This window comes from Eurosta solidaginis, chromosome 4 (genome assembly GCF_040869045.1).
Source record: "Eurosta solidaginis isolate ZX-2024a chromosome 4, ASM4086904v1, whole genome shotgun sequence".
In the NCBI taxonomy this organism is placed as follows: Eukaryota; Metazoa; Arthropoda; class Insecta; order Diptera; family Tephritidae; genus Eurosta; species Eurosta solidaginis.
In genome coordinates, this window is record NC_090322.1 from 177,375,537 (window position 1) to 177,386,670 (window position 11,134).

General features: G+C 36.4%; 1 protein-coding gene across 4 annotated transcripts in view; it reads left to right on the top strand.

Moving 5' to 3' along the window:
* phtm (phantom) overlaps nucleotides 1-11,134 on the top strand; it is an 11,724-nt gene continuing 590 nt past the window's right edge. The window contains exons 1-7 of one of the 4 annotated variants that reach the window (XM_067783972.1): nucleotides 1-113; nucleotides 274-467; nucleotides 3,585-3,900; nucleotides 4,130-4,278; nucleotides 4,510-4,715; nucleotides 6,396-6,747; nucleotides 6,809-7,118. In XM_067783972.1, the coding sequence (XP_067640073.1) occupies nucleotides 405-467; nucleotides 3,585-3,900; nucleotides 4,130-4,278; nucleotides 4,510-4,715; nucleotides 6,396-6,747; nucleotides 6,809-7,118 (1,396 nt within the window). In that variant the 5' untranslated portion in view covers nucleotides 1-113; nucleotides 274-404. Of the gene's footprint in view, nucleotides 468-3,584; nucleotides 3,901-4,129; nucleotides 4,279-4,509; nucleotides 4,716-6,395; nucleotides 6,748-6,808; nucleotides 7,119-11,134 lie in introns of all 4 variants that reach the window. The other 3 variants (XM_067783974.1, XM_067783973.1, XM_067783975.1) reach the window with 3 other exon arrangements.

The following is an 11,134-nucleotide window of genomic DNA, read 5'->3' on the forward strand; positions in this document are numbered from 1 at the left end:
TTTTCATTAAGTTTGCTTGAAAATGGAAGTTTAAGTTTTTGTTACGGATGTAGGCTTCAAATTCAACAGAGATTCTATATAACTTTAGTTAATTGTGAGCTACAGAATTGAAAGTACGGAAAGGTGCTTCAGTATCAGTGCAGCTCAAAAATTTTGTCAACTTTCTTTACTTGGAATTTATTATTAGTCGTTATAATTAATATAGTATATATATATATTTTTTTTGAGTTCAATTTAGTTTTGATTCTCAATGATTACTTTTTTACAAATTAGTTTACAGTTTGGAAATTGGTACATATTGGAAAAGTAAATAAATGATCAGCTTATATAATAATGTTAATTTAGATTTATAAAAAACAAAACTAATTGCATGCACATAAATGTAATACAAACATTAGAAACTTATGGCATCTACAAATTCTACCGAAGAGAATTGCGGCTTTGTAAATGCATATATGATATCATATGTAAGTATATTGAAGTTCAATTCACATGTCTACAGCCGTGGCGCCTTTCGACACTCGTATTAATTTCGGCATCCTTTAAGGCTTGATTTCATAATAGTTATATATCATTGTTATTACGGGATGGCTATAAGGGCCTTGCCTGGTAATTTCGGGAGATTTTAAGAGTTATTTCGGAAAATTTTTAGGGATTATTTCGGGGACATTTCGTAATAATTTTCGGGTTACTTAAAGAAAACCGTCGGTACTATTTGGTTATAATTTCGGGATGATTTTGGAGACTAATTCGAGGTAATTCCATGGTAGTTTCGGGATTATTTTTAGGTTCATTCTGGATAACTTCGAAATCATATGTGGTGGTGATTTTTGGGGCTATTTCAGAATCTTTCTGGGAGCATTTCGGAATCATTTTAGAGTCATTTGGGGATCACTTTGGAGCGTTTTTCGGTAATTTCGGGATGATTTTGGGGTTTATTTCGAGATTTTTTTGGGGTCATTTTGTGATGCCTTTTCGAACTATTTCGGGAACGCGCTAATTTTAAGTTCACGTTGAAAGACATTTTTTTATTGTTGTTTATTTGAAATATCTTAAGTTTTCCAAGAAAAAAATAAGTTTAATCTGATTCGCTGGGCTTCGTAATGTGTTTTTAGGTTTGACCTTTCCTCATTATCTTCCTAACCGGTTTTATTTTCAGCAGTAATATCTTTCCGTATTCTACACTAAGCTCAGTTGAGAAGTTGGAGTTGCCAATGTAGGCTTTACCTTTTTGTCAATTTCTATACTACCTCATACTTACGAGACTATTCTATACAAAATTTAAGGGTTGTCGCCTTAAAAAGTACAGGGATATCACGCTATAATAAATTAAAAAGATCGAGCTTCTCTTCTAGTTTGCATTGTACTCCTTTAAATTTTTCCTACAAATTGGCGGGACGGGACCTATTTGATAACGTCGACGCCGAACGGCATCTGCAAGGTATATAACTTTTCACGGAGCAGATTATCATGGCAGAAATACACTAGGAGTGTTTGCCGAACCACTACCGAGGGGTGAACTCGCTTCGGAAAAGTTTTCTTCTAACTAACAAAAAAACTTGTTTTAAAAATTTTTGATGTTGCTTGCACGGGACTTGAACCAAGGATTTTCAATTTGTTAGGCGGAGCACACAACCACCACACTACGGCGGCAACAATTTATCTTCTCATCCAGTAAAAATAAGTATTTGTCATATTATAGCTTTGAAAAAAAAAAATTGTTTGTATATTCCGGCCTCTAATCCCTCCACTCCAGGTTTAATCCCTTTTTCTTCCTCGAATCTAGAACACCCACGATTTTTCTCTCTGCCTCGGAAACAGGATCACACACGATATAGGAAATTAACGTAGCTATTGTTTTTTAAATCGGTTCATTCTATCTTGAGTTAAAAATATACCAACATATCTCGGCTCATTTTTATATATACGACTAGCAGATCTGGCAGAAGTTGTTCTTCCCTTACCTTGGTCTAGCTGCATAACTTTTAAGAAGTTTTTGGCTTTTACTCTTCCTCGCTCTTTCTCCCCCTTTTCCTTACCCTTTTATTCATTCCTCCCTCTGCCTTTCTCCTTCTCTGCGTCTCTTTCCCCTCTCCTTCTTGTCCCTCATTTCTTTTCTCTCGTGCTCCCTCTACTTCTCCATCTATCCATATATCTCTATCTTCGGCTAACTCTATCTCTTTCTGCTTCCTTCTTTTTTGTTCTCTCTAGTTATTCTTATTCTTTTCTATCCCCAGTCCTAGTTCCAGTTCCATTCCCAGTCCAAGCCTAAGTTGAAGTTCATTGTATTTTTCAAAATAATATTTGAACCATAACGAACGAAACAACGCAGTACGAAGATTTCCGGATCAGTTAGATAATATATTTTTATTACATTTTCTCACCTTTGGAACCCTCCCTGTACTTCAAAAAATAATTCAAAACCATTAGAGACTAAAAACAGGAGGCCAACTACTAAATGTAAGGAGCGATAACATCCGAAGATATTTGAGGCCGAGCTTCCCTTCCAACTTGCGTCGTGCTCCCCTTAATTTTCCTTACAAATTGGAGGGATGGGACCTACTTGTTTTATGCCGACTCCGAACGGTATCTGCAAGGCAGATGAGTTTTCACTGAGAGCTTTTGATGGCAGAAATACACTCGGAGTGCTTGGAAGGAGTTTTTATTTCTTACATATCAGTGCCACAAAATGAAACACAAGAAACATGTTCAGCAGAAACTTAGCCATAACTATCCAACTTCATTAAGCTAACTGGAACTGTATAATTTACTATTTCTAAGTAATATATTTTTCAACTTATTGGAATGGACATCGAAAAGGGAAAATTCAATGGTGGCCCAATGTCACAGCAACTTCACTTTACCCTTTATTATATTCAAACTTCCCCAAACCTTAAAAAAAAACATGAATACTTGGCGGGATCTAGCTCTGAGGATATCTAGTCCGAGCTTTTCTTTCAAATTTGCGTTGTGTTTCATTTTAATTTTCTCTACAAATTGTTGGTCCCATGTTGTATGCCGATCCCGAACGGCATCTGCAAGACAGAAGAATTTTTACTTAGAAGCTTTTCTTGGCAGAAATACATTCCAAAAATTAGCCAAATCACTGACGCGGGGCGACTCCGTTTATAATAACTTTTTTCTAATTAAAAAACGTGCTACGTAATTTTTGATGTAACTTTGCTGGGGAGTTCGACCCAAGACTTTCGGTGTGGTAAGCGGAGCACGTTACCATCACACCACGGCGGCCAACCTCAACCTTAGATTTAATTTTTCAAAGGTTTTCGCTGTGTGCCAAAGCTTAAATTTTCGGAATTTATAAATGTTGGATCCAGATAGTATTCTAGACAAACATGATGTTGCGTCATAGCTTCGGACATTTTTACTTTGCGCATACATATTTATATATGTACATAGATATGTCCACAGTTTGCTTAAACTTGCTTCTTTACACTGATGCCATATCATTTGAATTCTACTTCCTTCACAGAAATACTACAAAAAATCCATAAAATAAGTTTGTTCTACAAAATTCCATTTAATTTCATCATCGCTGCTAATTCATACCATTTGCATCTTTGCAGTATTCGATGTTTGCTATCATCATCTTGATATTAATCACCATTAGTGAAGTGCGTCGCACTTGGCGTGCGCGTAAATATCCGCCTGGACCATGGGGCTTACCAATACTTGGATATTTGCCATTTCTTGATAGGCGTGCGCCGTACATAACTCTTGCGGAGTTAGCAAAAAAATACGGTCCCGTATATTCACTGCGGCTAGGAAATGTTAATGCTGTTGTGTTGGCCGATGCAGGAAAAGTGCGTGAATATCTGAAATGTGAAGAATTTACTGCGCGCGCACCACTATATGTTACACATGGCATAATGGGCGGTTTCGGTAAGTGAGTGATGATAATATGAATGAAAGTGTGAACGGCAATTGTTAAAACAAAAGACTTAAGAAACGAACTTGCGACGGTAAGAAAAGCGAAATTGTTTTACTATATTTCGAAAGACAGCGAATTTTGTTTACGTGTTTTGTGTAGCGGTAACATTAAATTTCAATTAAATATCCCTAATTAGTTGTTGATGTGTTAGTGGAATTTTATTTTGATGTTCTCTGCTAGGTCTGATTTGCTCTGAGGGTGAACTGTGGCGCAATCAACGTAAACACATCATTGAATGGCTAAAAGAGTTGGGTATGACAAAAAAACAATGCGATGCACGTAAATCATTGGAACAGAGAATAAAAAGTGGTGTTTTAGAATGCATGCAGGTAACTCATATAGGATACGTATGTACATTGATATATTTATAAATATAAAGAAACCGCTTTTGACGTACAAAAAGCAATATTCAATGAATGACTCAGAAGTTCAATGTCTACGCTGGGTTATTTAGTACTTGCTATTAATTCAAAAGATTGGTGGAATTTGCAAAAAGCACAAAAATGCAGATAGTTGAATCTTTTTCCGGATTTTATTTAAATCAATTTTGTTCTTCGCAGTTCTTTAAAGATGCATCTGATCGGAATGCATGTAGTGATCCACACTTTGCTCTGCAACATACATTGGGTAACATTATCAATGATTTGGTATTTGGTGTCCAATACGAAATCGAAGACGGAAGGTGGAGATATTTAACGAAGTTGCAGGATAAGGGTTTGAAATTGATTGGTGTAACCGGAGCGACGAATTTCCTGCCTTGGCTTAGGTAGAGTTAAAAATTTCTGAATACTATAAAAATACTAATACAGCGATATAAAATGCACCAACATAACGTAATGTTACTTGGCATAATAAAACGCTAAAGCAACAAAACATAACATTACATGACATAACATAACATAATTTTACATAACATAACATATAATAACACACCGTAAGATAACGTAATATAACATATCATACTATAACTTAACAAAACATAATTCAATATAAAACAACATAACACAACATAACATAACCTAAAATAAGTTGACATATAACACAACATACCATAACATAATACAATATGACACAATATGACTTGATATAAAAAATGCAAAAGGACATAACAAATGTAGCGTAACCTATCATACCCTTTAACCAAAAAACACAACATAACATTACATGACTTAATGTAACATAATCTAATGTAGTAAAAAGTAACTCACTATTATAAAACACAACATAGCATATAAGACCTAACAAAATTAGAAAATAGCAAAACATAACACAACATAATATATCATTACATTTCATAACATTTTTACTTAAACAAAATAGAAAGTTTTTTTTTTTTTGGTCTCGTGTAAGCAAGGGATATTCTGTGGACTAACAGGAACTTAAGCCACGCAACTTCATGCTTTAGTACAAAGGCACTCCGTAGGACACCCATTTTATTTTTAAAAGATTACCCACCCAAACCCAGCCTCCAATGGTGTGCACAAATTTCCTCATCGTTTGAACTGTGAACCAGCCAGGGAACTAATACCGCGTTCCACTTTATACAATGCTTCTTTTCCATTGCGGTTGACAGTCGCCTCGATAATTTTGTAGTCCGAATGGCCAAAATCTACACTTAATTCTGCAATGATGAGGTCATAAATCCTTTTGTCAGTAGAAGGCACATACCCCCAGGTTCATGCAGCTAAAAAATGTTCAGAATTCGAGGTGGATGCCATCCAGTCTTTTCCACAAATATTTGGTAGAGCGGCATGTTTAGACTCTCGGTTCACAATCAGGCAAATGAAATTCTTTGTGGTCTTCGTCTCCGTTTGACTGTGAGTTGTCTCATATTCGATATTGGTCTCTCAGGTAACCCCTCAAGATGCCCAGCAGATATTCCGTTTCCTTGAATAATCACTATCGGTATAGTTTGGTGTCACTATGATTTGTCAGATTTCTAAACGACGTCCATCACTTTTGATTTGGTATTTATTGTGGAGTGCGCTGCTTTTCGGGATTCATATTTTCGATGAGACAGTCATCACTGGAAAATGAGAGTTAGCTGGGCAATTCGAGGTATTTTTGGCACATTTGTAGGAAAGCTATAAGCCCTTATGTTAGGCCTCCTGTCGTTGATCTGTATGGAGCCGAGGCCTTACTGGAGTTCATGCTACGAATGTCGGTGTTGAGCTATTCTTTGTTTAATGGCTCTACAGTCGTGGTAAGGTTCTAATAGTTTCTTGATAGTTGAGTCATGAGGCGAACGTCTTTAAGGTTTCTTGTATGTCTTTAGTCCACTGGGGTAGTAGTTTTCGGCAAAACGACTCACAAAATTGCTGTTACCGTCGAGCTTTTGTGAGTTACTTTCTTATTTCTATTAAAGCGACAAAAGTACTCTCTGAATTTCTCTATTTGTAGATCATGGTTATTATGAAAAATAAATATGTCTTCCCTTATTATTCAGATTTCTTCCATGGAACTATCTCTCCATAAGATTCCTACTGCAAGGCAAGACACGCACACATGCTATTTATACCGAGCTGATTGAGAAACGAGATAAGTTTTGGGAATGCCGAAAATCTGTTTCGAAAGAGAGCACTAACATTTTGGATCTATTTATTGATGAGCGTATGCGGCGTGAATTATCCGATGATCCACAGGAACGTTTATCTACAGACATTTACTATACAAATGATCAATTGCGTCATTTGCTTGCAGATATGTTTGGTGCTGGTCTGGACACTTCATTGGCGACCATGCGTTGGTTCTTGCTTTATATGTGCAAATATCAAGAGTTGCAGGATGAACTTAAAGCGGTAGATATTTCGATTAATAATTAATTTAAGAACAAATTGTAGTTTATAGTTTTTATTATAGGAACTGGAAAAAATACCCGATAATGATTTTGACTTAGAGCATTTAGAGCAATGTCATTTATTACGCGCCTGCATTGCCGAAGCTCAGCGTATTCGTTCGGTTGTACCCTTGGGTATACCACATGGTGCTGTGAAAGATTTCACTATTGATGGTTATTTAATACCTAAAAATTGTATGATTATTCCATTGCAATGGTACATACATACGAATAAAATTAAATGGATTGAACCTGAATATTTCTGGCCTAGACGATTTTTAAATGACAATGATGAATTTACGCCGCCTTCAGATTTCATTCCATTCCAGACAGGTAAGTCAATTAGAAAGGAGGGTATAATAATTTTCCCTATTAAAAAACAAAAATTTATAAGTATGTAATAAAGTTAATAAATAAAAAAATAATAATGAACAGGGTTAGCCTGGTGTCATTGGGCCACTTGAGGGCAGTGCGCTGCCACAACGTCTAATTATTCAAAAAGTTTTTTCTGATTGCAATGCATCTTTAGACTCTTAGTTTTTAAGACCAAAAGCGTTCGTTGATTTCAAAATTTTTTCAGGACAGAATTGGACTTAAAACATTCATACCCAGATTTAACTTTAAGTTTGTTTTTCAAATATTCATCAAAAGATTAAAAATTTAACTTGGCACCAGTTACCGCTGATCGGAAGAGCTTTTGAACTACGGTGATCTGTCTCAGTATTAAGGCCGAATTTATACAGAAAGCTTTACCAAGGGCTTCGAATTTGATAGACAGGAGCGCATACTCGTATATAAAAATAGCTTGACTATTTTCTCTGCTTTAAGATATAATATGTGGCAAGAACGAGAGTTCCCTCTAGTGACTAATTCTGCAAGTTTCTGGACATTTCGTGTACCACATTCTCGCATCCGAGCATCTAGTTACCTCTAATTTTTATTTTCCTAATATTCTTGCATTTATACTGCATGCGGTGTCAATGTGGCATGTAACAAAGAAGAAGGAATGGAACTTTGACTTCGATACCAATATGCCGAAACTTCCTAGAAGAAACAGAAGCTATAACCTATGTAGAGGCTATGGTAAAAGCCGAAAACACTGCAGTGGTGGATATTTCTGCATTTCTTGTCAACGAATAAAAAGTCAACACATTTCAGTCACAAAACTGTTATTGTTCCAATAAAAATCACGACCTGCCATGCATCATCTAAAATAAATGCCCACCATAAATGGCTTTAGTTCTGGCTTCTTTTATTCTAAACTGGGCACATTTCGTGGTTAGTTTTTGACTTAGAATTAATTCACTTTGGTTCCATTCATCCCCACAGTAACAGTGGTTACCAGCGCAACGGGCTTTTGTAGTCAGCTAGAACTGAATTCATTTTCGAAACCCCATAAAAAAGTGAACCATTAGTTAGCTTTGTTATGCAAAATGTGATCTATTTATTGAACTTGATACAATACACCTAAAAATCTCGAGATAATTGCAAAAAAATCATAAATATTTACATAAATTGCAAATAAAACTAAAAATGTCCCAGATAAATTAAGGATATTTGTAGTGTATTTAGTTGTTCTGAACAGGAGTTCGAATTGCGTATTTGGCATGAAGTCCGATTTTCTATGGACGAAATGATAATTGAGACAAATTTTTTTATTTTTGTTTGTTTGCAAATTTTTGTTTAGCGCAAAGTGCACAAAACTGGCAAGTTTCGAAAGTAATTCATTGTTTCGCTTATTCTAAGAAATTTTAGCAATAAAACAACTAAATACAAAGCGCTATATACCTCCAACGATAATTAAACCGAGATTCTCTTTCAATATGCTTTGTACCTCTTTTTAAACGGTTTTATTTAGCTTGACTTGAACGGCCGGGCGAACAGAATTTTAATTGAAATTAATAATTTCCCGATAAGCTACAAGCTTCAAACTTGGAATATAGTTCAGAACTCGATGACAAAGCAATAATAAGAAAAAACTCGATAGGTGACGCATGGATCGAAATATTTAAAAAAATCGTATTTGTGGTCCGATTTGGTCGATATTTGGAACAAATATTGCATACAGTCCGGTAGAAGTAACAACAAAATATTTGGACTTAGATTGCAACAAATTGTCAGGAAAGAGTCCTTGTAATAGTAAGTCTCTAAGTGAATTAAATAGAATGAGAAATAATAGGCAATTAAATAAAGACTAAAAACTTGGAAATAAAATAATTTTAAAAAAATGTTCAAGTTAAACGGTGTTATTGAAAATAAATACTTAATGAATGACATAAATAATAAAAGCGTTGGACGCGTCAAATTTCTATTGATAGTCATAAGTAAGACCAACTGAACCTTAATAAGGTTACGCTATGCCTCACATTTTTAGAAATTTCTCGCGCCCAACGCTTTTATTTAATTATCTGATCAACGCCCTTAATTTATGGGCAGTGCGATGACTAGTAGCTAGGACATACCTAATTATTTTCTAGCTTTTAATATTATTATTACTTCTTGTAAGTATTGTTTTCAATAAAACCATTTAACTTAAACATTTTTTTAAATTATTTTATTAGTTTTCCATACAAAATGGCGGTACGGGTCCTAGATGCTTCTTGCCGAACGGCATCCTACGACGTCTGTAATACGGGGTTATAGTAAAGCGTAAAAGGTTTTTCTTTGATTTCGACCAAAATACTACCACCCAGTTGTTTCAAAAATCCAATGTTAGTTCAAAAATCTCTTTTTTAAAATTAATTTTAATCAGATACTGAGTCTTGGGCATTTATTGTGTGACTACTTTAGGGCGTTATCGTAAAAACTTTTTTGCTCACTAAGACGACGAAAAAGAGATAATTTATGAGGTAGATCTCCGAAAAATTAAGACTTTTAGTTCCTTACGACGTTACTCACCGACATAAGAAAGCGTACATTGCATTATATACGTGTAAAAAGAGCCATTGGCAAAAAATGGGGACTCACCCCCAACATATGCAGATGGATTTATACCGAGATTATCCGACCCGTACTGCTGGATGGGATAGTCGTTTGGTGACCAGCCTTGAGCAAGGCGTCAAACCTAAACTTGTTGGGAAACCAACTTTAAGATAAACATCCCCAGCAGGGATACCTGGACGGAGTCGGATAAGTGCCTTGCTATGGGCAGCAGCATTTCCATATACACGGACGGTTCCAAGCTAAACGGTAGAGTTGGAGGTGGAGTATACTCAAGGGAACTTGACCTCCAGCTCTCATTCAGACTACCCGACCACTGCAGTGTATTCCAGGCAGAAGTTGCAGCCATAATGGAAGCCGCAGCTATGATAGGGACATACAATGTCGGCAAAGAAATTTTTATCTTCAACGACAGCCAAGCTGCCATAAAATCTCTTGGCTCCCACTCGTTCAATTCTGAACTAGGACTAAACTGTCGCCGATCTCTTCAAGAGATGGCTCAACAGAACCGTGTACACCTCACATGATACCCTGGATATAGGGATATCGAGGGAAACTGCATTGCAGATGAACTTGCTAGGCAGGGTACAACCAGGCAGGTTCTTCCTGGACAAGAACGCTTAGGTATGCCCCTGTCCACATGAAAGCAAATGCTGAAGGAGCACATCTACCGTCAAGCCGACGAACGATGGCTACAAACAACGGGGTGTCGAACATCGAAAGAAACCTGGCCTAAGTGGCATCCTTAAAGATCCCGTCACGTATACAACCTAAGAAGGGATACAATTGCCTCATAGGTAGGCATGCAGGAAGGTTAGGAGCGCCTTATCGTCGCTGTTGTAGGAGTTGTAAAGAGGATGAGGAGGAGGAAACAGTGGTTCACCTCATTTGCAACTGCCCAGCACTAAGCGGAGCACGGCAGCGCTTTCTGGGAGCTCCATTTCTTTATAATCTGAGCCAGGTTGTGGAGCATGATGTCAAGGACCTGGTAGCTTTCATCAGGTCCTCAAAATGGTTCGAAGAGGAAAGGTAATGGTGTCTTTCGTAGTATCACAACGGGCCTAACACTACTGGCCTAAGTGTGCCCTCGCGCAGCCACCCTAACCTAACCTAGTTCCTTATAGACTTTTGTTCTCTCTTTTTGCTTAGTTGGGTTATCCACAAGATATTCACCGATGTTTGCTAGAACGCTTAAAACAATTAAGTCAAGATCTTTTAGGGACTTTGGAATAGCTGTTCAGTATCGCTTACATAATTCTAGACAATATCATATTAATTCGTTTTATTGGTAGCAACAATTTTGTATAATACTACTTTGTTAGTTAGTAAAATAAAATAAGAAGCAAATGAACGAATAGGTAAAGAAATTAAAGAAACTAAACGGAAAATCAAGGAAAGATAATGAAATG